This window comes from Podarcis filfolensis (assembly GCF_964270895.1).
Source record: "Podarcis filfolensis genome assembly, chromosome: 5".
NCBI lineage: Eukaryota > Metazoa > Chordata > Lepidosauria > Squamata > Lacertidae > Podarcis > Podarcis filfolensis.
In genome coordinates, this window is record NC_139608.1 from 5,932,315 (window position 1) to 5,958,297 (window position 25,983).

Genomic DNA, 25,983 nt, shown 5'->3' on the forward strand with positions numbered 1-25,983 from the left:
CAGCTGGGGCAGATGGAGGCATCCGGTTCTGCTGCTGCAGATGCACCATGGCGTTTCTGTTGTGCCAGCACTGGAGGAGGAAAAAACTTAAACATGTAGTAGAGTGATAAAAAATAGACCAGAGGCAATTGTACTTCATCCAACAGAGCTTTTACTTTCTACTGAAGGCAAATGAGCATAAATGTTCACAAATCCAAAATGTTCAGGACTGGCACAGTCCATAAAAAAACCCAGTTGCAGCAAAAACAATAAAACTTACAAACTTTTGATAAGACTAAACTTTAACACCAAGCATACAGAACATTAGACTAGAACAAAGAGACAGAAAAGAGAAAGTGAGTGAGAGCCAGGCTCCTATTATAGTCAGCACGACCTTATAGAAAGATAACGGAACCAGTTTAAACCAGCTGTACACAGCTTCCCAGAAGGAAAACAACCCAAACAAAAACCTCCTTCCTGTGTCTCTCACATAGAAACAAACCTCCTTTCATACAGAAGAGAAACCTTCTAGAACCCTCTTGAACTAATCAGGATAGGAAAGATCTCTACACATCAGATCAATACATTCTGTACTAAGAAATGAAAACTGACAGTTTCTTCTCTCTGCGCTCTTCCCAGCGGTAATTTGTATTTAAGAACATAGGAACAGCCAAATGTGTGGGTATGAAGGTAAAGAGTCAAAATTCCAAGCGGAGGTATTGAATAATGAGTATAAAAATCTGTCCAAAATGTATAAAATGTTGCTGGAGTGGCATACAAAAGATGAAGAGGTAAAAGTAATGATACATTGGGCAAGAGATTTTGGTTATAATATACAGTATGATGACTGGATGAAATTATGGAATGAAAGGTTAAAATTTACGGCATGTACTGCATTGAAAGAAAATGGAATGAAAATGGTTTACAGATGGTATATAACGCCAGTTAAACTGGCTAAAATGTACAAAACATGCAATAAGTGTTGGAAATGTAAAGAAAAAGAAGGTACTTTCTATCATATGTGGTGGGAGTGTAAAAGGGTGAAAGGCTTCTGGGAAATGATATACAATGAATTGAAAAAGATGTTGAAATATACGTTTGTTAAAAAACCAGAGGCCTTCCTATTAGGAATGGTAGGAAATGAAATTAATAAGAGAGACTGTAAACTGTTTCAATACGCAGTGACTGCTGCAAGGATACTTCTGGCCCAAAAATGGAAGCAGGAAGAAATTCCAACAGTGGAAGAATGGAGAAGGAAATTGACTGAATATGCAGAATTGGATAAATTGACTGGGAAGATTCGATATCAGAAAGACCAAAAGTTTATCGAGGACTGGGGGAGATTTACAGAATAGCTGAAAAACATATGTGATGAGAACTTACAGGGTATGGGGGTAGGCCAAGGTTTTGAAAATGGTATAAGTGCAATATATTCTGAACAAAAGGCTAAATTAATTGTAAATAATGTAGTTACGGAACAATTTAAGATTGAAAAAGGGACACGACAAGGGTGCCCAATCTCCCCTTTACTTTTTATATCGGTCCTGGAGGTTCTGCTGAATATGATTAGAAGGGACCGGTTGGTTAAAGGCATACAGGTCGGAGCCAAACGGTATAAACTGAGAGCATTTGCAGATGACCTAGTTTTGACGTTACAGGAGCCAGAATCTAGTACTAAAAGAGTCTTAGAATTAATTCAAGAATTTGGTCAGGTGGCAGGATTTAAACTGAATAAGTCCAAAACAAAGGTTATAGAGAAAAATTTGACATTGTTTGAAAAAGAGAAATTTCAGAATGAAACAGGTTTGACTGTGGCGAAGAAAGTGAAATATCTGGGGATTAATATGACATCTAAAAATGGGAACTTATTTAAAAATAACTATGAGAAATGCTGGTCAGAAATGAAAAAAGATCTCGAAATATGGTCAAATTTGAAGCTTTCTTTGATGGGTCGAATAGCAGCTATAAAGATGAATGTATTGCCTAAAATGTTATTTTTGTTTCAAACATTACAAATTGTGGACAAGATGGATTGTTTTAAGAAGTGGCAGAAAGACATTTCTAAATTTGTCTGGCAGGGCAAGAAGCCCAGGATAAAATATAAGATCTTAACTGATGCAAAAGAAAGGGGTGGTTTTGCCCTGCCAGACTTCAGACTGTACTATGAATCAGCAGCATTCTGCTGGTTGAAAGACTGGCTGCTTCTTGAAAACACAGACATTTTGGATTTAGAAGGTTTTAACAACGTTTTTGGATGGCATGCATATTTGTGGTATGATAAGGTTAAAGCTCATAAAGCATTTAAAAATTGTTAGGAGATCTTTGTTTAATGTTTGGATCAGATACAAGGATTTACTGGAAAATAAGACCCCAAGCTGGCTGTCACCAATGGAAGCGAAAGCCCAGAAAAAGCTCAATATGGAGGCCAAATGGCCAAAATATTGGGAAATTTTGGAACAAGGAGATAGACTGAAATTGCAGAGCTTTGAGAAACTAAAAAATAAAGTGCGAGACTGGCTCCATTATTTTCAGATAATGGAGGCTTATAATTTGGACAAGAAAATTGGCTTCCAGGTGGAAAAATCTAAATTAGAAACAGAAGTGCTAGAACCTAAAACTAAGATTATGTCAAAAATGTATAACTTGCTGCTGAAATGGAATACACAGGATGAAACGGTTAAGTCAGCTATGATTAAATGGGCACAAGATGTTGGACATAACATTATGTTTGCTGACTGGGAACAGTTATGGACCACCGGCATGAAATTCATGGCATGTAATGCCTTAAGAGAGAATATTATGAAAATGATATACAGGTGGTACATGACACCAGTCAAGCTTGCAAAAATATATCATTTGCCCGATAATAAATGTTGGAAATGTAAGGAGGTTGAAGGTACATTCTTTCACCTTTGGTGGACGTGCCCAAAGATTAAGGCTTTCTGGGAAATGATTTATAATGAAATGAAAAAGGTATTTAAGTATACCTTCTTGAAGAAACCAGAGGCTTTTCTCTTGGGCATAGTCGGCCATTTGGTGCCAAAGAAGGACAGAATTTTTTTTATGTATGCTACAACGGCAGCAAGAATACTTATAGCAAAGCACTGGAAGACTCAAGATCTACCCACTCTGGAAGAATGGCAGATGAAGTTGATTGACTGTATGGGACTGGCAGAAATGACCGGCAGAATCCACGACCAGGGAGAAGAGTTGGCAGAAGAAGATTGGAAGAAATTTAAGGACTATTTACAGAAATACTACAAAATTAATGAACTCTGAAAAGATGCTGGATTGAATTCATGTGGTCTCTAGCTGTTATGATAAAGATAACTGGGATTAAAATTGTTTAAGTCATAAAATTTAAAAAGTTGATTGGAAAATAAGGTGTTAGTTAAAAGGAATGTTAAGAGATTAGGATTTGCTGGATTAACAATTTGAACTAGAAAACAAGAAGGGGAGGTATGAGGAAGTCAAAGAAACATGTTACTGAAAAATTGTTATTGAAATTGATTTGTTTTTAATATTTTTCTTTTTCTTTTTCTTTTTGTGTTTGCATAAAATTGGAAAACTTAATAAATATTTATAAAAAAAATAAAATGAAAAACATATGTGATGTACAGACAACGCTTGTTGGTTTTGAAGAGACTCTGTGAGATAGTAAGAAATAGTGCAAAAAAGAGAGTAAGAGGAAAAGGAGTTCTAAAAGGCAATATTATGTTTAGAAATGCGTTAACAAATAGAAATTCTACGAAAGATTGACAGTGAAACTGAGGGAAGTCAAAAACTGAAGAATGAGTGTTAAATTATCTGTTGACTGTATAAAATTGTTGGGAAAATGAATAATTTTTTTTTTAAAGAAAGAAAGAACATAGGAACAGCCTCCTGGATCAGGCCAATGGCCAGCATCTTGTTCTCACAGGGGCTAACCAGATGCTTGTGGGAAGAACGTGAACAGGAGCCCAGCACATTGTTCTCTTCCTCCTGCGGTTTCCAGTTCTCTCCATGCTGTGCAGAATTGTATAAACTTATATTGTGTCATCTCTTTTTTTTTTTACCTTCTCTGAACTAAAAAGTCCCCAAAGCTGCAACATTTCCTTGTAGGAGAGTTGATCCATCCCTTTGATCATGTTGACTGACCTTTTCTGAGCTTTTTCTATTTCTACAATATTATTTTTGGGTTACCTTTTTAATAATAATAATAATAATAATAATAATAATAATAATAATAATACAGTGTAAGGCTTATGGGGCACATAATTACTTGACTCGTCTACACTCACACAATTTTGCACCAAGCTCTGATGAGCGGCCTTTGGGTTTCTAATAAAAATTAAAGTACATTTCACAAGATTAAAGTCCTCCCTCTTCTGTATTATCCAATGACAAGAAGTCAGGAAATGTTGCAATCTACATTTGACAGGACAAAAAATTTTTTTCCTTCCAGTAGCACCTTAAAGACCAACTAAGTTAGTTCTTGGTATGAGCTTTCGTGTGCATGCACACTTCTTCAGATACACTGAAACAGAAGTTGCCAGATCCTTCTATATAGTGAGAAGGTGGGGAGGGGTATTACTCAGAAGGGTGGTGGGAATGGGTGATTGGCAGATAGCTGTGATGAGCCTGTTGACGACTCTTAACGACTGCAATAGGTCTTACAGGAAAAAGCAAGGGGTGAGAAGGTGAAAAAATGGCTTTGTCATGTATAATGAGATAAGAATCCAATGTCTTTGTTCAGACCAGGTCTCTCCATGGTTTTAAGTTTGGTAATGATTGCAATTCAGCAGCTTCTCTTTCCAGTCTATTTCTGAAATTCCTTTTTAGTAATACAGCTACTTTGAGATCTTGTATAGAATGTCCTGGGAGATTGAAGTGTTCTGCTGCTGGTTTCTCTGTCTTGTGATTCTTGATGTCCGATTTATGTCCGTTTATTCTTTGGCGTAAGGTTTGGCCTGTTTGTCCAATATAGAGAGCTGAAGGACACTGTTGGCATTTGATGGCATATACAATGTTAGACGATGAGCAATTAAATAGTCCCGAGATGGTGTGTGTGATGTTGTTGGGGCCAGTAATGGTGTTGTCCGGGTGTATGTGGCAGCAAAGTTGGCATCTGGGTTTATTGCAGGCTCTGGTGCCAGTGTCCGTGTTACGTCTGGTTGTAGTATTATTGTGGGTTAGGAGTTGTTTAAGATTGGGTGGCTGTCTGTAGGCAATGAAAGGTCTTCCTCCCAGAGCTTGAGAAAGAGAACTGTCATTGTCCAGGAGAGGTTGTAGATCTCTGATGATGCGTTGTACTGTTTTAACTTGGGAGCTGTATGTGATGACTAGAGGTGTTCTGTTATTTTCTTTTTTGGGTCTGTCTTGCAGCAAGTTCTCTCTGGGTATCTGTCTGGCTCTGTTGATCTGTTGTCTAACTTCATCTGCTGGGTATTTTAGTTCTAAAAAGGTTTGCTGTAGATCTCTTAGGTGAGAGTCTCTGTCTGTAGAATTGGAACAGATACGGCTGTAACGTAGTGCCTGGCTATATACAATGGACTGTTTGGTATGTTTGGGATGGTAGCTAGAGGCATGTAGATATGTTTGTCGGTCAGTTGGTTTACGGTATAAGGTGGTGTCTATGCGTCCATCCTGTATTTTTATAGTAGTGTCCAAAAAATGTATTTCTTGCATAGATTGATTCATTGTTAGGTTGATTGTGGGGTGAAAATCATTGAATTTCTGGTGGAAGGTGTCCAGGGTCTGTTGACCATGTGTCCAGATGATAAAAATATCGTCAATGTATCGCAGGTACAAGAGAGGTTTGAGTGGGTAGGAGTTTAGGAAACGTTGTTCTAAATCTGCCATGAAGATGTTGGCATACTGTGGGGTCATGCGGGTGCCCATTGCTGTGCCGCTGATCTGAAGGAACAGGTCATCACCGAATTTGAAGTTGTTGTGGGTAAGGACAAATTGGCAGAGTTTGGTGGCAAAGTCCGCTGTGGTTTTATCTGAAATGGTGTTCCTTATAGCTTGTAAACCATTGTTGTGTGGGATGTTGGTATACAGAGATTCCACATCCATAGTAGCTAGTATAGTGTTGTTGGGAAGATTATTTAAAGATTGTATTTTCCTCAGAAAATCTGTGGTGTCACGTACATAGCTGGGAGCACTGATGGCATATGGTTTCAGAACAGAGTCCATATAACCGGAGACACCCACTGTAATAGTGCCAATACCTGAAATGATGGGGCGTCCTGGATTTCCTGGTTTGTGTATTTTAGGTAGAAGATAGAAAGTTCCTGGTTGAGGTTCTGTTGGTGTGTTGGTGAGGATCTGTTCTTGGATGTGTGGGGGTAGCTCCTTAACAATCTTGTTCAGTTCTTTTTTGTATTGTTGTGTGGGGTCTGAGTCCAATTTTATGTAAAAGGCGGTATTGGAAAGTTGTCTGTGAGCCTCCTGAATGTAGTCAGTTTTGTTCATGATGACGACAGCTCCACCTTTGTCTGCTTCTTTAATTATAATGTCTGGGTTGTTTCTGAGATTATCTATGGCTCTCCTTTCAGCATGGTTTAGATTTTGTTGTAAGCGATGGTGTTTTCTGGTCACATCTGTTTGGATTCTGTGGCGGAAGCAGTCAATGTACAAGTCCAGTGTGGTATTGCGTCCATCAGAAGGGGTCCATGTGGAGTCCCTTTTTGTGTAACACTTTTTCGGTGGTAGTTGGTGGTCAGTGTTCTGTTGGGAGGGTGGTTGTTGTTCTCCAGTGGGTTGAGAGGTGTTGTGTTGTGGAGTTGTTGCTTGTTCTTCTTTGTCTTGTTGTTGTGTGTGTTGAAAATACTCCTTCAGGCGTAAACGGCGGAAAAATGCTTCCAAGTCCCCGCAGAACTGAATCATGTGTGGGGATTTGGCAGGGCAGAATGACAGTCCACGTGAAAGGACTGATTCCTCAGCTGGGCTGAGTGCTTGCTGTGAGAGATTGACAATATTGTTGATCTTGTTTTGATTAGTAGCCTGTAGGTTGGAAAGGTTAGAGAGTTTCTTGTTTTTCTGTTTTTTTCAGTAGCTCCAGTTGAGAGTGGTAAATGTTTTGTTTTTCCTTTTGGAACTCTTGCCAAGCTTGGTGGTTCCTGATAGAGTTGTCCAATACAAGGAGTTCCTCCTTTATTAGCTTCTGTTTAGAGTGGAGAACGCTGATCAGATGTTTGAGCAGCTTCTTAGAGAAAGTGTTGCATAGTTTTCTTGCATATTCAGTGGGATACGTGGATTGTAGAGGGTTCTTAATTCTAAGACCCTTGGGTATAATGTCCAGGTTCTTGCATTTAGTAAGAAAGAAGATATCAGTCTGTACCTGTGCAAGTTTCTTTGTGAGGTTGATGGACTTCCATTTCATGTGGCTCAATGTGGTGCCTTCCATAGTTCCAGTTACAGATAGGTAGCCGTGTTGGTCTGCCATAGTCAAAACAAAAAACATTTGAATCAGCTAATAAATGTGGGAAATTGCTGGCTTGGCAAATGAAAAAAAGACAAAAATTAAATACTATTACAAATTTAGAAGTGGAAGGAAAGAACATACATAACCCAACTGAGATTAGAAATTGTTTCCAGAGGTACTTTAAACAATTATATTCACAAGGGCCACAGAAAGAAATGGACATAGACTGATTTTTGGAAACAAATGGATTACAAAAAATCTCTCAAGAAAGTAAATTAATGTTGAACTATAAAATATCTGAACAGGAAGTAGAAGGTGTCATTCAAAATATGCAATTGGGCAAATCTCCAGGACCGGATGGGCTGACTTCTAGATATTATAGATCTTTGAAAGAGTGGTTAATACAACCTTTGAAGGAAGTCTGCAATGAAATTCTGGAAGGGAAGAGGGCACCAGAGTCGTGGAAAGAGACGTATATTACACTTATACCGAAAACAGAGACTGAAAAGACTCAGCTTAAGAACTACCTCCCTATATCGTTACTTAATGTGGATTACAAAATTTTTGCTGACATTTTGGCCAAGAGATTGAAAAAGGTATTGATGGAAGAGATCCATAAAGATCAAGCAGGCTTTCTCCCGGGAAGACATTTGTCTGATAATTTGAGGAACATAATTGATATTTTGGAAAAACTAGAAGTGAATATAAACACTAAAGCAGTTCTGATATTTGTGGGCACGGAGAAAGCTTTTGATAATATCTCTTGGAGTTTTATGAAAAAGAACCTACAGGGGATGGGGGTAGGCCAAGGTTTTGAAAATGGTATAGGTGCAATATATTCTGAACAAAAGGCTAAATTAATTGTAAATAATGTGGTGACGGAAGAATTTAAGATTGAAAAAGGGACACGACAGGGGTGCCCAATCTCCCCATTACTTTTTATATCGGTCCTGGAGGTTCTGCTGAATATGATTAGAAGGGACCGGTTGGTTAAAGGTATACAGGTCGGGGCTAAACAGTATAAATTGAGAGCATTTGCAGATGATTTAGTATTGACGTTACAGGAGCCAGAATCTAGTACTAAAAGGGTTTTAGAACTAATTCAAGAATTTGGTCAAGTGGCAGGATTCAAATTGAACAAGTCAAAAACTAAGGTTTTAGAGAAAAATTTAACACCGATGGAAAGAGAGAGGTTTCAGAATGAGACAGGTCTGAATGTGGTCAAGAAAGTGAAATACTTGGGGATTAACATGACAGCAAAGAACTTATTTAAAGATAATTATGAAAAATGTTGGACGGAAGTGAAAAAAGACTTAGAAATTTGGTCAAATTTGAAGCTTTCCTTGTTGGGTCGAATTGCAGCTATAAAGATGAATATATTGCCTAGAATGCTGTTTTTGTTTCAAACACTGCAAATTGTGGACAAGATGGACTGTTTCAAGAAGTGGCAGAAAGATATATCTAGATTTGTCTGGCAGGGCAAGAAGCCCAGAATAAAATTCAAGATATTAACTGATGCAAAGGAAAGGGGTGGATTTGCCCTGCCAGACTTTAAACTTTACTATGAATCAGCAGCATTCTGCTGGTTGAAAAACTGGCTGCTTCTTGAGAACACAGACATTTTGGATTTAGAAGGTTTTAACAATGTTTTCGGGTGGCATGCATACTTGTGGTATGACAAGGTTAAAGCACACAAAGCATTTAAGAACCATATTGTCAGGAAAGCTTTGTTCAGTGTTTGGATAAGATATAAGGATTTATTGGAAAATAAAACCCCAAGGTGGCTGTCACCAATGGAAGCAAAAGCCCAGAAAAAGCTCAATATGGAGGCCAAATGGCCAAAATATTGGGAAATTTTGGAACAAGAGGGAGATAGACTAAAACTGCAGAGTTTTGAGAAACTAAAAAACAAAGTGCGAGATTGGCTTCATTACTATCAGATCATGGAGGCATATAATTTGGACAAGAAAATTGGCTTCCAGGTGGAAAAATCAAAATTAGAAACATAGAATCATAGAATCATAGAGTTGGAAGAGACCACAAGGGCCATCGAGTCCAACCCCCTGCCAAGCAGGAAACACCATCAGAGCACTCCTGACATATGGTTGTCAAGCCTCTGCTTAAAGACCTCCAAAGAAGGAGACTCCACCACACTCCTTGGCAGCAAATTCCACTGTCGAACAGCTCTTACTGTCAGGAAGTTCTTCCTAATGTTTAGGTGGAATCTTCTTTCTTGTAGTTTGGATCCATTGCTCCGTGTCCGCTTCTCTGGAGCAGCAGAAAACAACCTTTCTCCCTCCTCTATGTGACATCCTTTTATATATTTGAACATGGCTATCATATCACCCCTTAACCTCCTCTTCTCCAGGCTAAACATGCCCAGCTCCCTTAGCCGTTCCTCATAAGGCATCGTTTCCAGGCCTTTGACCATTTTGGTTGCCCTCCTCTGGACACGTTCCAGTTTGTCAGTGTCCTTCTTGAACTGTGGTGCCCAGAACTGGACACAGTACTCCAGGTGAGGTCTGACCAGAGCAGAATACAGTGGCACTATTACTTCCCTTGATCTAGATGCTATACTCCTATTGATGCAGCCCAGAATTGCATTGGCTTTTTTAGCTGCCGCGTCACACTGTTGGCTCATGTCAAGTTTGTGGTCAACCAAGACTCCTAGATCCTTTTCACATGTAGTGCTCTCAAGCCAGGTGTCACCCATCTTGTATTTGTGCCTCTCATTTTTTTTGCCCAAGTGCAACAGAATTGTTAGAACCCAAAACTAAGATTTTGTCAAGGATGTATAACTTGCTGTTGAAATGGAACACACAGGATGAAACAGTGAAATCTGCTATGATTAAATGGGCACAAGATGTTGGACATAACATTATGTTTGCTGACTGGGAACAGTTGTTGTTTAGTCGTTTAGTCATGTCCGACTCTTCGTGACCCCATGGACCAGAGCACGCCAGGCACTTCTGTCTTCCACTGCCTCCCGCAGTTTGGTCAGACTCATGTTTGTAGCTTCGAGAACACCGTCCAACCATCTCGTCCTCTGTCGTCACCTTCTCCTTGTGCCCTCCATCTTTCCCAACATCAGGGTCTTTTCCAGGGAGTCTTCTCTTCTCATGAGGTGGCCAAAGTATTGGAGCCTCAGCTTCACGATCTGTCCTTCCAGTGAGCACTCAGGGCTAATTTCCTTAAGAATGGATGCATTTGATCTTCTTACAGTCCATGGGACTCTCAAGAGTCTCCTCCAGCACCATAATTCAAAAGCATCAATTCTTCGGCGATCAGCCTTCTTGATGGTCCAGCTCTCAATTCCATACATCACTACTGGGAAAACCATAGCTTTAACAATACAGACCTTTGTTGGCAAGGTGATGTCTCTGCTTTTTAAGATGCTGTCTAGGTTTGCCATCGCCTTTCTCCCAAGGAGCAGGCGTCTTTTAATTTCGTGACTGCTGTCATCATCTGCAGTGATCATGGAGCCCAAGAAAGTAAAATCTCTCACTGCCTCCATTTCTTCCCCTTCTATTTGCCAGGAGGTGATGGGACCAGTGGCCATGATCTTCGTTTTTTTGATGTTGAGCTTCAGACCATATTTTGCGCTCTCCTCTTTCACCCTCATTAAAAGGTTCTTTAATTCCTCCTCACTTTCTGCCATCTGCATCACTTTGTGTCATCTGCATATCTGAGGTTGTTGATATTTCTTCCGGCGATCTTAATTCCGGCTTGGGATTCATCCAGCCCAGCCTTTCGCATGATGAATTCTGCATATAAGTTAAATAAGCAGGGAGACAATATGCAGGCTTGCCGTACTCCTTTCCCAATTTTGAACCAATCAGTTGTTCCATATCCAGTTCTAACTGTAGCTTCTTGTCCCACATAGAGATTTCTCAGGAGACAGATGAGGTGATCAGGCACTCCCATTTCTTTAAGAACTTGCCATAGTTTGCTGTGGTCGACACAGTCAAAGGCTTTTGCGTAGTCAATGAAGCAGAAGTAGATGTCTTTCTGGAACTCTCTGGCTTTCTCCATAATCCAGCGCATGTTTGCAGTTTGGTCTCTGGTTCCTCTGCCTCTTCTAAATCCAGCTTGCACTTCTGGGAGTTCTCGGTCCACATACTGCTTGAGCCTTCCTTGAAGAATTTTAAGCATAACCTTGCTAGCGTGTGAAATGAGTGCAATTGTGCGGTAGTTGGAGCATTCTTTGGCACTGCCCTTCTTTGGAATTGGGATGTAGACTGATCTTCTCCAATCCTCTGGCCACTGCTGAGTTTTCCAAACTTGCTGGCATATTGAGTGTAGCACCTTAACAGCATCATCTTTTAAAATTTTAAATAGTTCAGCTGGAATACCATCACTTCCACTGGCCTTGTTATTTGCAGTGCTTTCTAAGGCCCATTTGACTTCACTCTCCAGGATGTCTGGCTCAAGGTCAGCAACCACACTACCTGGGGTGTACGAGCCATCCACATCTTTCTGGTATAATTTCTCTGTGTATTCTTGCCACCTCTTCTTGATGTCTTCTGCTTCTGTTAGGTCCTTACCACTTTTGTCCTTTATTATGGTAATCTTTGTATGAAATGTTCCTTTCATATCTCCAATTTTCTTGAACAGATCTCTGGTTCTTCCAATTCTGTTGTTTTCCTCTATTTCTTTGCATTGCTCGTTTAAGAAGGCCTTCTTGTCTCTCCTTGCTATTTTTTGGAAATCTGCATTCAATTTCCTGTATCTTTCACTATCTCCCTCGCATTTTGCTTGCCTTCTCTCCCCCGCTATTTGTAAGGCCTCGTTGGACAGCCACTTTGCTTTCTTGCATTCCCTTTTCATTGGGATGGTTTTAGTTGCTGCCTCCTGTGTAATGTTGCGAGCCTCCATCCATAGTTCTTCAGGCACTCTGTCCACCAAATCTAAATCCTTAAACCTGTTCCTCACTTCCACTGTGTATTCATAAGGGATTTCACTTAGATTGTATCTTACCAGCCCAGTGGTTTTTCCTACTTTCTTCAGTTTAAGCTTGAAATTTGCTATAAGAAGCTGATGATCTGAGCCACAGTCAGCTCCAGGTCTTGTTTTTGCTGACTGTATAGAGCTTCTCCATCTTTGGCTGCAGAGAATATAATCAATCTGATTTCGATGCTGCCCATCTGGTGATGTCCATGTGTAGAGTCGTCTCTTGTGTTGTTGGAAAAGAGTGTTTGTGATGACCAGCTTGTTCTCTTGGCAGAACTCTATTAGCCTTTGCCCTGCTTCGTTTTGAACTCCAAGGCCAAACTTGCCAGTTGTTCCTTTTATCTCTTGACTCCCTACTTTAGCATTCCAATCCCCTATAATGAGAAGAACATCCTTCTTTGGTGTCAATTCTATAAGGTGGTCAATTTCAGTTTCTTCAGCACCAGTGGTTGGTGCATAAACTTGGATTACTGTGATGTTAAAAGTTCTGCCTTGGATTCATATCAAGATCATTCTATCATTTTTGAGATTGCATCCCAATACAGCTTTTGCCACTCTTTTGTTGACTATGAGGGCCACTCCATTTCTTTTATGGGATTCTTGCCCACAGTAGTAGATATGATGGTCATCCGAACTGAATTCGCCCATTCCCGTCCATTTTAGTTCACTGATGCCCAGGATGTCAATATTTATTCTTGCCATCTCATTTTTGACCACATCCAACTTACATTCATGGTTCTTACATTCCAGGTTCCTATGCAATATTTTTCTTTACAGCATTGGACTTTCCTTTTGCTTCCAGGCATATCCGCAACTGAGTGTCCTTTCGGCTTTGGCCCAGCCGCTTCATCAGCTCTGAATCTACTTGTACTTGTCCTCAGCTCTTCCTCAGTAGCATGTTGGATGCCTTCCGACCTGAGGGGCTCATCTTCCAGCGTCATAACTTTTATATGCCTTTTGTCTTTGTCCATGGAGTTTTCTTGGCAGGGATACTGGAGTGGCTTGCCGGTTCCTCCTCCAGGTGGATCACGTTTGGTCAAAACTCTCCACTATGACCTGTCCATCTTGGGTGGCCCTGCTCGGCATAGTTCATAGCTTCTCTGAGTTATTCAAGCCCCTTCGCCACGGCAAGGCAGTGATCCATTAAGGGGATCCATGAAGGAGAGATGTATAGACAATATCTAAAAGAACCATGTCCCCATATAAAAGCTTTAGAATGCTTTGAATAACTCTCAAATGGAAATAAGGTAAAAAGAATACAAACAAGATTTAGTACACATCAAATTTGTTGGAATATCAGAGGCAAGGAATTGAGGAAACAAGGACCCATATCAAGGAGGTCGGAAGTTGAAAATTTTTTGTGTATTGGTGAAGCAGTGTTACAAATCTTTGCTTGTTTGTTTGTAAAAGATGTATTGTATACTTTTTCAATGCAAGTGTGTGCTTGTGACGAAAGAGAGAGAAGGGCTAACTGCCGTTGAATGCAATGAATTGTGGCCATTGCCTGAAGATTTGTTCTGCAGAAAGGGGAGGGACTCTCCCAGCACTCTTGCTTAAAGGCTGGGTTCGGAGGCTGGTCCAGTGTCTACGGCCATACTACCCTGAACACGCCTGATCTCGGAAGCTAAGCAGGGTCAGGCCTGGTTAGTACTTGGATGGGAGACCGCCTGGGAATACCGGGTGCCGTAGGCTTTTGCCTCCTTTTGCCGGTCAGCGGCCCCGCTTTCAACTCTGCCCCTCCACTTGCCGCCCATTTCATGCCAGGCGCTGCTGCCTGCTCTTTCCCTCTTTCCTTTCATTTGCTTTCCTTCTGACCTGCCCCTTTCAAACCTGCTTGCACGTGGAAAGCATCCAGGGCCCTAACTGAGCCAGCGCGCCGAGAATTGCTAGGCCAAAGGCTGACGGCCGACAAAGGTGCTTTCGCCGCTGGAGAGCGCCAGCTGCTGGACATCAAGTGCTCTACAGGAGAGCTGCAAGTGGAATGCATCTGCAGGCTGTTTCGTTGAATTGCATTCAAGGACAGCCACGAATGGACAGGAACCACGCATGGCGAAAGCTGCGTGTGGAAAGCATCCAGGGCCTCGGGGGAGGCGCTTTCCCTGCGCTCTTGCTTAAAGGCTGGGTTCGGAGGCTGGTACAGCGTCTACGGCCATACTACCCTGAACACGCCTGATCTCGGAAGCTAAGCAGGGTCAGGCCTGGTTAGTACTTGGATGGGAGACCGCCTGGGAATACCGGGTGCTGTAGGCTTTTGCCTCCTTTTGCCGGTCAGCTAGCCGCCCATTTCACACCAGGCGCTGCTGCCTGCTCTTCCGATCTTTATTTTAATTTCCTTTCCTTCTGACTCACACCTTTCGAACCTGCTTTTCCTTTGCAAGGCCCTGCCCCCTCCCCCTGCACCGCTCAGGGCGGCTTGCAAGCATTTAAAGTCACAGCTCAGCTGAAATCTATCAAGAGGCAGCAACTGCTGGACATGAAGTGCAGCACAGGAGAGCTGCAAGTGGAAAGCGTCCGCAGGACGGTCAGTTCAGTTGTATTCAAAGACAGCCACAAATGGACAGGAACTATGCAACGTGAAAGCCGCATGTGGAATCCTCCTTTCCTTTCTAACCTTTAAAAAGCAAATTTTGTATAATTTTGCTATTTCTTTGTCTGTTTTATTTTTGTTTTCTTCTTTGCTTTTTTCCTAAATGTTCTTTGTGTGTATGTGTTGATTTTATACCAGTAAAGATTAATATGTTTTAAAAAAGAGATGGTCGAGCATGAGATTCTTAATCTCAGGGTGGTGGGTCTGAGCCTCATGTTGGGCAAAATATTCCTGCATTCCCTTCAAACTATACAGTTCTTCTTCTTCTTCCTCCTCCTCCTCCTCTTCCCCCTTCCCCCTTCTTCTCCTTCCCATTAGGTATTTATTTATGGCCTGCCGTTCTCACCCTAAGGTCCCAAGGTGGGTTGCAACATTAAAAAAAACTATTATAAACAATTAAAAACAACTTAGAATCATAAAAATATGGCCAGTTGTTAATGAGTGTTCATTCTGATTTTTTTGCAGGGCAGTTATGTGACAATGATCATTCATCCTGATTTGCCTGTGGGTTGTTTATACACTTCTTGTTAATGATTTGTCCACCCCCCACTAAGTGTAAAAAAGTTGTTTTCTTCTTTTTTTAATTTAAAGAGTGGGGTTTATTGAAATAGGTTAACAGAGTATTTTAATTCACTTACCGCATAAACCTGAATCTCCAGTAAACCCTTGAATCATTTTTTGCAAAATAGTGACAGACTGGAGTGGAGGCACCTGAAATGTCTGGTTCTGAGGCCACAATACTCTGAAACATTCAGAGTGGGGTAGATCTGTGGTTTTCTCCCAATGTCTCTAAAGCAGGGGTTGGCAACCTAAGGCCCATGGGCCGGAAGTGGCCCACAGAGGCCATTTAACCAGTCCATGAGCCACCCCCGAACCAAACCGCCCGCTCGGCGAATCCCTGCGTGCTGCGCTAAACTAGCGCCGCGTGCCACAGGGACTCTCTTCCGCAGCTCTGGAGATCACTTCTGCACATGCCCAGACGCCGAAAATCACTTCTGTGCAGGCGCGATTTCCGGCATCTGAGCATGCGCAGACACGATTTCCGGCATTGCGCTGCACCGGCCCGGCCCACGGAGGATCTCCGCGGGAGTGATCTGGCCCATGCCTGGTAAGCCTTGCCGACCCCTGCTCCAAAGCCCTGGGCCAATGGAATGAATGCTGATGAGATTGTCTTGGCTGTTTGTCTGCAGGACGGCCTCTGGACCCTTCGCTGCCCATCATGCATTCAGTCTCCAAAGTGATTTGTTCTCTGGCATTTGGACATCCTGTTGCCGTGGACGAGAAGGCCTTACATGAGCTGACTGAACACATCAGCACTGTTACAAAATTTAGGGGCACCGCTGGAGAGATAGTGAGTAATGAATTATCCCCTGTTCCTTCTCGCTCTCCCAGCTCCGAGGAGGACAACGCTGTATCTGCACACAAACATGTCCAATGTTGAGTCAGAGCCAAGCCAGGTTTTCCTCATCCCTCCTCACTGAGGTCCTTTTTCAGTGGAAGTGATGGAGAAGGGACTTGCCACATTCTGCATGCAAATGGTGCATTCTGCCATTAAGCTATAGCTCTTCCCTAAGAGCTGCTGTATGATGATGATGATGATGATGATGATTACCCACCCTTTATCCTAAGGTCCCAGGGCAGGTCACAACATTAAAACGAAACATTAAAAACAATTTAAAACAGGTTACAACCACAAAAATAAGGTGGCTACTCAGTCCCAGTTTTGGGGCTTCCTGTAGGCATCCCGTTGAACACACTGAGAACAGGTTGCTGGACTAGATGGGCCATTGACCTGACTCTTCTGATGCCCTTATGTTCTCCCAAGTGACCTCTTTACAAGCTCAAGTCATATCAGTCATTTGGGGTGGTGGGAATTCTCTGTGGCAGCCCCTGAGCTGTGAGATTCCCTCTCCACAGAGGTGTTCCCGATGACTTCCTTGTATAGCCTCCATCGCTTCCTTCTGTTAAGTACAGTTGTTTAATTGACACTGAAATGGAAAATCCCTTTGGAGTCTCCTAAGCAAGAAGAGCTCTCTGAGATGCCTAGATAGGTTGCTAATTAACTATTATTGTTTTCTGGTAGCTCTGACATGGTGTTTTAACTTTAGATCACATGAGAGGTACTGAATTACAAATTCGCCTTCTTGGAAGGGTGGTGGCCGAGTCTTTGTTCTCAGGCTCTGTAAAAGTAAGATGCCTCTTCAGGAGCTGCATAGCCTAAGGAGCTGGAATGCAGGCTAATGGAGCCTGTGTGTTAGAGAGAGCTATGTTTGTCAGCTCTGGTTATAAGTTCATTTCATTTCTAAGATGCTGAGCCTGTGCTGGACTTGCACAAGATATTGTATGGAATTATTTGGATGTATCATTTACTGGCACTGTAGGGACGTGGGTGGCGCTGTGGTCTAAACCACAGAGCCTAGGGCTTGCCAATCAGAAGGTTGGCGGTTCAAATCCCCATGACGGGGTGAGCTCCTGTTGTTCGGTTCCAGCTCCCGCCCACCTAGCAGTTTGAAAGCACATCAAGTACAAGTAGATAAATAGGTACTGCTCCATCGGGAAGGTAAATGGCGTTTCCGTGTGCTGCTCTGGTTTGCCAGAAACAGCTTAGTCATGCTGACCACAGCTGGAAGCTGTCTGTGGACAAACACCAGCTCCCTCGGCCTATAGAGCGAGATGAGCATGCAATCCCAGAGTCATCTGTGACTGGACCTAACGGTCAGGGGTATTTTTACCTTTTTATTTGGATGTATCGGTTTTTGTTCAGCTTTTGAAGAAAGTTCTTCAAGTAAAGTTTTGAACAATCTAATGAGTCTGAACAATGCTTCATTCCCAAAGGAGTCGGTTTTTATCATCGAGTCGCTTCAAACTGCACAATATTCAGTACTATTTTTCTAGAAAAAGAGGTGCCAGAACTCACCATGTTCTCTTAGAATGGCAATGGGACCAACCTGAGAGGTGCTAGAACTGAGTTCTGGTGAGTTCTGGCTGGAAAAAAAAAGCCCTGGAAATACTGATATATGCAATATCTTCCAGTTCTGAACTTTTTGCCTTGCTCCTGAACAGCCACTCCCAAGCTTTCTGTCTGCTCCCAAGCCTGTCCCTTGACTTCCCTGAATCCAGGTCTCTTCCTTACAAGAACCCAAACAGGGGGATCAGGGATTACATTGCCAAAGCAACACTCACACATTTTCTTTTGCATTTCCTGCAGCTATACAACGCTTTCCCGTCACTGATGAGGCACATTCCCGGGCCTCACAAAAAGGTTTTCTCCTCCTGTGAATTCATGCGTTCTTTTATCAGGAAGGAGGTAGAAAAATGCCAGAAAGCTGGGGTTTCCCAGGAGCAAAAGGACTACACTCACCTCTATTTGGCTCAGATAGACAAGGTAAGTATCTGCTGGAGTGCCTGAATTTGGCACAGCTCATGAACCACTGAGCCAAAAGCCGCCCAAAAATGGCTGGGAAGCTGTGGCTTTGCAACAAGAAATTGTGTCTCACACAAGACTTTCTTTCCCTAACGGAGCATAGCCTGTTTATTTCCTGTTACGGTGAAAATATCTTGTTCAAGGTGCTCCTACCAGACCCTCCAAGTATCCCTATTTTCCAGGGACAGTCCTGGATTTACAGAAGCCATCCCGGTTTTTGATCTGATCCAGGAATGTCCCGCTTTTCCTTAGGATGTCCCTAGTTTCATCAGAGAAATGTTGGAAGGTATGCAGTTATGCAACGCCCCCGGCTAAGGAGATAAGTAATTATACAACCTTTAGAAGACATATGAAGGGAGCCCTGTATGGGGAACATTTTTAGTGTTTAATATTTTATTTATATATGTTGGAAGCCGCCCAGATTGGCTGGCGCAATCCAGTCAGATGGGCAGGGTATGATGATGATGATGAATAGAGTGTTCCTATTTTCATTGGAGAAAAGTTGGCAGGTATGTAGTACTGAACTATTAGAGCCCTATACAGTTCAGGACTAGGTTACTTGACAGGCTGCCTTATCTTGTCATCTAGCCAGTAGGTCACTGCAGTCTATTGGAGAGTATTTCCTAAAGGTTGCGAAGAGATCCGAGGCCCTCTCCATAGCAACTCAGAGCTTTTAGCATGGTTGCCCTAGTTCTGTGGAACTGCATTCCTATCAAGATCTGACAGGCAGCCGTTATCCGCACCTACTGGAAATAATTGTAGGCATTTTTGTTCCGACAAGCTTTTCCAGCTGGGCGAATAAGCCTCTGCCACGGAGTGCGGTGTGGTAAAGCAGCATTTAAATAAGCCAAACCAAATTAACACAATACAAATCTCTAAGCAGTTTACATAAAAGCAAGGATTGGTCCTGTGTGTCAGCACCAGCATCCATTCCAGGCCACATTGTTTAGTATTTTGAATAATATGGTACCGTTTTGGATAGAAGTCAATTAAGGCATTAAGGATCTGAACTGGGAGTGATGCACTGCTCCCTGACGGTTCAGTATTAGTGATAAATGGATTATTTAAATTGTGCATTTTTTCTGAAGATTGGATGTTCTGGATATGAACTCTCTCCACTGGCTGTTACTTGTTTTGTTTACAATTATGGCTTACTATGTTGATTTACAACAACAACAACAACAACAACATCCTCTACCTGCAGAAAGCTAGCCTGTCAGGGAGAAAGTTCTTAGTCTGGCTTCTCCCTTGACATGCTGCTTTTCTGTGTGCAGAGGTATTTTTGACGCAGGTGGCGCATACAGTCATGCAATTCTTTTGTTTGCTGTCTGCAGCCGCACAGTCCCATTATCAACATACCCATTCATTTGCCAGGCCACACTCATTTTTATTCCAGCCCCACCCACCACTGGCATGTGGTCCCCACTAAGTTGTCTACAAGCTAAGGTGGCCCTAGGCCTTGTTTCCCATCCTTGCCTTAACCGGCTCCCAAATCACAGGAATGGCTGGCGCAGTGGGGCAGGGCTGCGGATCTGACACCGAAATTGCTGCCGTTTACCTGGATGGGGCAGGACACAGGTGAGGTTGTGGGTACACAGGCCCAGCGACAGAGTGAATCTAGTGTTCCCGCTGGTGCACCTAAGTGGCAGGAGGGGGGCTTCATGGTGCAGCCTCACCATCCTGGCTGCTGCCACCAAATCACAAAACCCCAAGTGTTCTTGCAAGCTAGGAAGTGAGGCAAAGCTTCCATGGAGCCAACAAAGGAGGTAAAAATTAGTCTCAAGAACTGCACACAGGGCAAAGGCAACACAGTGGTTGCAACTGAGACAGCCAAGCTTTTGAGTACCTTGGGTTGAAATGTCATGCTTCTAATCCACAGGAGAAAATTGACTCCACAACTACGTTTGATGAAGACAACCTGGTACAGGTTATCTTTGACCTGTTTGCTGGAGGCACAGACACTCTAGCTGCCACTCTCTCCTGGGCTTTGCTTTTTATGGTGGCCCATCCCAATATTCAAGGTGAGAGGGGCTGTATGGCGCAAGTGAAGGATGCTTATTCTGTTCTATGTACAGAACAGCTTGGGAGTGGGGAAGGCTGTAGCTCGGTGGCTGAGCCTCTGCTTTGCATGCAAAAGGTCCCAGGTTCAGTCCTTGGCATCTCTAGCTAGGGCTGGGAATGTCTAGAACCAGAATTGTAGAGTTGGAAGGGACCGCAAGGGTCTAGTCCAACTCCCTGCAATGCAGGAATCTTGTGCCCAGTGTGGGGCTTGAACCCATAACCCCCTGGGCACAAGATTAAGAGTCTTATGCTGTACCAGCTGAGCTATCCCTGAAACCCTGGAGAGCTGTTCCCTGTTGGTGTGGACAATATTGTGCTGGGTTGCCAAATGACATTAAGCAGGCCCAGATGTTAAAACAAAATTGTGGGGTTGTAATTGAGGGAAGCCCTATATATTATTTGAGAGCATGGTTGATTGATTCTGCTTCAGTTTGTTCTCTGATGCTTCCCCAATAAGGGAAAAAGCAGGACAGAAAATCATGTCTTTCACATAGAAAGTGATGGGATTTCAGGAAGAAGTTAGAGGATATGCACTGATTGGAAATGAAGCAGCATGGCCACCCCAAAACATTTACAGGCACAGACATAATAGAAAGCATGATCATGTGTGACCGCCCCAATAGCAATGTGAGAACAAATCATCGTCAATGTGCAATAAAGGGCCAAGGGGCCATGGAGGGGCCAAGGGGTTCTCTTTCACAGCTCTTTAGTGGCTGGCACTCTGGTGACCCTTGAGACAAGAGTGCTTCCCAAATACAGCCTTCCCTCTGCCCACCTATGAATAGAAACACCTTTCCCCCCCGCCCTCAGAGCAAGTCCAGAAGGAGCTAGGAAGTGCTCTCAGTCCCTCCAAATTGGTCTGCTATGAGGATCGGAAGCGATTGCCCTATACCAGTGCTGTGATTAAGGAGACGCAGCGCTTCAGCAACGTCATACTATTTGGGGCACCCAGAGTTTGTGTAGACGATATGAATGTGCTTGGCAACTTCATTGAAAAGGTACAGAGCGACTTCTACCACCACCCTCCTCTTTCCCAGGTTGAACGATTGTTTGGCAACAAGTTTTAGCTAGTGCAATTGTTGCGTTGGATTCCTCTGTTGAGTGGCATTGAAACTCACCCATTCACTAGTGCAAGAGCCCTTTTGTGAGCAGACGGAAAATGTTGAATATATATATCCTTAAAGACCTACCTTGGCTCCCAGAATGTTTCGGAGCACAATTCAAAGTGTTGGTGCTGACCTTTAAAGCCCTAAATGGCCTTGGCCCAGTATACCTGAAGGAGCGTCTCCACCCCCATCGTTCAGCCCGGACACTGAGGTCCACCTCCAAGGGATTTCTGGCGGTTCCCTCCCTGTGAGGGAACCAGGCAGAGGGCCTTCTTGGTAGTGGCACCCACCCTGTGGAACACCCTCCCATCAGGTGTCAAGGAAATAAACAACTATCTGACTTTTAGAAGACATCTGAAGACAGCCCTGTTTAGGGAAGTTTTTAATGTTTGAAGTTTTATTCTGTTTTTAGTCCTCTACTGAGAGCCGCCCAGAGTGGCTGGGGAATAATAATAATAATAATAATAATAATAATAATAATAATAATAATTTGCTTGACTTACAGCATTCCTAGGAGTATAAATATTGATTTGGCTTTTATTGCAACATTAAGAATATATTTCTTTGTTCTGTGGAACAATTATGAAGTTGGCTTCCTTCTCTTACTCTAAAGAAACCTGTCAGTTTTATCGTATTTGCTATTTCAAAGGTTTTGATCATCCACCCTCAGGGTCCTTGTTGCGACAAATTGTTATACAGGTAGCTGTCAATAAATTTGTGACCATTTATCTATCCTGATCTTTAACACAGCCAAATAGAGGCGTCCATTGGAAGTGAATACCTGGTAATTAATAATAATAATTTTATTATTTATATCCTGCCCATCTGATTGAGTAGCCCCAGCCTCTCTGGGCAGCTCCCAACAAAAAATTAAGAACACCATAAAACATAGCACATTAAAAATTTTCCGATACAGGGCTGCCTTCAGATGCCTTCTAAATGTCAAATGCTTGTTTATCTCCTTGACATCTGATGGGACGGCGTTCCACAGGGCAATTAATAATAATGTTCTTATTTAATATTTTATTATATTATTATTTAATTCTTTCAATCCCTCTAACCACATTATCGCAGAACTTCTATATATGTGTGTGTTAGAACATGTACATTTCATTGTGGAGGGGAAATCATTTTAATTAAATTTAATTTTTTTAATGAAAGCCACACTGGTGAATCTGGCTGTGGACTCTATTGAAAATGGCTTCTCCATCCGAACCAGGAAGTGACCTCTCCAGACAACGGAGCGCCTCTTCTTTTCTTATCTCTGTGGCTGTGATCTCCTGGGTGATGCGGATGCCATTAGGCAGTTGAATAAGCCCTTCCACCCCCTGCCTTTGCGTGGCTCCGGGCACAGGCAACCCATGCTATGACACTGCTTCAGAGGTCCTAGCATTTGCCCTAATAGGCTATTTGCTGGCCTGGATGTAGGACAGGCTTCCTCAACCTCAGCCCTCCAGATGTTTTGAGACCACAATTCCCATCATCCCTGACCACTGGTCCTGCTAGCTAGGGATAATGGGAGTTGTAGGCCAAAACATCTGGAGGGCCAAGATTGAGGAAGCCTGATGTAGGAGTTCTCCATCTATACCTGTCTGACCAAGATATTAAGAAGTATAGCTAAACCCTCTTTTCTCTTCTTTGCAGAATACTCTGGTGATTCCTGATCTGTGCTCTATTAATCTTGATCCCAAGCTTTGGGAGACACCTCGCCAGTTCAACCCTAACCACTTCCTAGATAAGGAGGGGAAACTCATAGTGAGAGATGAATTCCTCCCATTTGGGACAGGTAAAAGCACAACTGCAAACTTGACCTGCGATATTGAACAGCAGTATTTGTTTTGAGGACAAAATCTTGAAGGAGGAGCTGAGAAAATGCAGAAAAGCCATAACAGGCTTTTGAAAGTAACCCTTTAAATTTTTGGACCTGCTAGCAGAGGACCAGTAAGGAACCAAGAAGCAATCAAATGCAAGCCTTTTAACTTTGTTCAGGCAACACTACGTGCCAAGCAATTTCGACAGAGGAGTCTTGGCAACAGTCTTCTAAGTACAGGCTTCCCCAATGTGGTGGGAAATAAAAGCCAGAGACCTAGCAGAAAATACATCTTTTTGCCTGGCATCTGAAGATATGTAATGGGGGTGCCAGGTGAGCCTCCCTGAGGAGTGAATCCCACAAGTGGGGAGTCACCACCAAAAAGGCCCATTCTTGTGTTGCCTCTTCTGGACCTCCCATGGAGGGGGAAACATGGAATAGAGCTTCAGATGACTATCATAGGGTTCAGGTCAGTTCATATGGGGAGAGGAAGTTTTTGAGGTACAGTGGTACCTCAGGTTAAGAACTTAATTCGTTCTGTAGGTCCGATCTTAACCTGAAACTGTTCTTAACCTGAAGCACCACTTTAGCTAATGGGGCCTCCCGCTGCTGCTGTGCCGCCGTTGCCCGATTTCTGTTCTCATCCTGAAGCAAAGTTCTTAACCCGAGGTACTATTTCTGGGTTAGCAGAGTCTGTAACCTGAAGCGCCTGTAACCTGAAGCATCTGTAACCCGAGGTACCACTGTATTAGTGGTACAGCTTTCTAGGTCCAGGAACGAATTGGTAGCCAGTGCAGTCAGGCCAGGATTAGTATTATATCTTCCAATTGTCTTGCTGCGGTGAGCTATCTGGCCTCTGAATTCTGTATCAGCTGCAGTTTCCAAACTATCTCCAAAGGCAGCACCAGGTATAATGCGTTTCAGTAATCTAACCTAGAGGATACCAGAGTGTGGGCAACAGAAATTAGGCTATCCCTTTCCACATCAATTAGGCTTGCCCACAAAAAAGAGGTGCAGGATTGCAGCTTGAGTGTCAACCATATGCACACTTCTTCTTTTCATTATTTACCACCCTTCATCTGAGGATCACAGAGAGGTTTACATTATAAGAACACAAAAATGCACAACATAATTGCAAACAAAACAATGTTTTTACCCCATGTTGGGTAAAAAGATTCCTTCATTGCAGGGAGTTGGACTAGATGACCCTCATGGTCCCTTCCAACTCTATAATTCTGTGATTCTGTAATACATGCATTGTGTCAGGAGAGAATTCAGGTAGAAATAAATGACAGAACTGGATGAAAGGATCTGAGAACAGTGGCAATGAGTGATCTGAACATATGCCATCATTCTAATACCCACATTCAGATTAGCCTGTTGAGTAGTAAAAGCACTGAGAAAAATGAAATCAATTTGCACCTGAGTGCAGATGGTCGCATTACATTTTATGTACTCTGGTTCATGATAAAAGGTAAAGGGACCCCTGACCATTAGGTCCAGTCGTGGCCGACTCTGGGGTTGCGGCGCTCATCTTGCTTTATTTTTTTTTAAAAAAAGATTTTTATTAAAGTTTTCCAAAAAAAGAAAAATAGAAATTCACAGAATAAAAAACCATAAATTACAGAAAAAAGAAACACACAAAAAAGAAAAAAAGGAAAAAAAATACAGAAAGAAAAGCACAACTAATTAAGAAAAATTACATTTAAACAAGGAAAAAATAAAACCATTCCATTTTTCCAATAGCCTCAATTTCATATGCTTATGTTCTTGACCTCCTCGCACCTTCCCCTTTTTGTATTCCCATTCAAATATTTAATTCAGCAAATTCTTACCCTTTGTCAAATGTTTAAACTTTGTACCATAACATATACTATATCCCTATTTTTCAACCAATTATCAATACCTTTTTTGCATAGTCTTAATAACTTTTATCACTAATTACCACTTATTACCCATCCAAGCACATTTTTAACACTCATTGATTTTATAATATTTCTGAAGATAGTCTTTGAATTTCTTCCAGTCTTCTTCCACCAACTCTTCTCCCAGGTCTCGGATTCTGTCAGTCATTTCCGCCAATTCCATATAGTCTATCAGCTTCATCTGCCATTCTTCCAGGGTGGGTAGCTCTTGTGTCTTCCAATACTTTGCGATGAGAATTCTTGCTGCTGTTGTTGCGTACATAAAGAATTTTCTATCTTTCTTTGGCACCAATTGGCCCACCATGCCCAAGAGAAAGGCCTCTGGCTTCTTAAGGAATGTATATCTGAAGATTTTTTTCATTTCATTATATATCATCTCCCAGAAAGCCTTAATCTTTGGGCATGTCCACCAAAGGTGAAAGAATGTTCCTTCACTTTCTTTACACTTCCAACATTTATTGTCAGGCAAATGGTAGATTTTTGCAAGCTTGACTGGTGTCATGTACCACCTGTATATCATTTTCATAATATTCTCTCTTAGGGCATTACATGCCGTAAATTTCATACCTGTGGTCCACAACCGTTCCCAGTCAGCAAACATGATGTTATGACCAACATCTTGTGCCCATTTAATCATAGCAGATTTAACTGTTTCATCCTGCGTATTCCATTTTAGCAGCAAGTTATACATTCTTGAAAGTATTTTAGTTTTGGGTTCTAACAACTCAGTTTC

At 42.4% G+C, this 25,983-nt stretch overlaps 1 protein-coding gene and 1 long non-coding RNA gene across 2 annotated transcripts in view; one reads left to right on the forward strand and one right to left on the reverse strand.

Annotated features, from left to right (window-relative positions):
• The window catches only part of LOC310762276, a 466,366-nt gene that overhangs the window by 110,994 nt on the left and 329,389 nt on the right, over positions 1 to 25,983 (reverse strand). The window lies entirely within an intron of this gene.
• LOC310762249 (cytochrome P450 2J5-like) lies at positions 15,499 to 24,432 on the forward strand. Its single transcript, XM_083612980.1, has 5 exons — positions 15,499 to 16,275; positions 18,133 to 18,309; positions 20,228 to 20,369; positions 21,220 to 21,407; positions 23,160 to 24,432. The coding sequence occupies exons 1-5, from the start codon at positions 16,144 to 16,146 to the stop codon at positions 23,355 to 23,357; spliced, it is 837 nt and encodes a 278-aa protein (XP_083469106.1). The 5' UTR covers positions 15,499 to 16,143; the 3' UTR covers positions 23,358 to 24,432.

Bases quoted from the DNA above. Each gene is read 5' to 3' on its own strand.
- LOC310762249 (XM_083612980.1), top strand. From the start codon at position 16,144: ATGCATTCAGTCTCCAAAGTGATTTGTTCTCTGGCATTTGGACATCCT. The intron at 16,276-18,132 runs GTGAGTAATGAA...CATTTCCTGCAG, and splicing joins GGGGCACCGCTGGAGAGATA to CTATACAACGCTTTCCCGTC. The intron at 20,370-21,219 runs GTGAGAGGGGCT...CCCCGCCCTCAG, and splicing joins GGCCCATCCCAATATTCAAG to AGCAAGTCCAGAAGGAGCTA.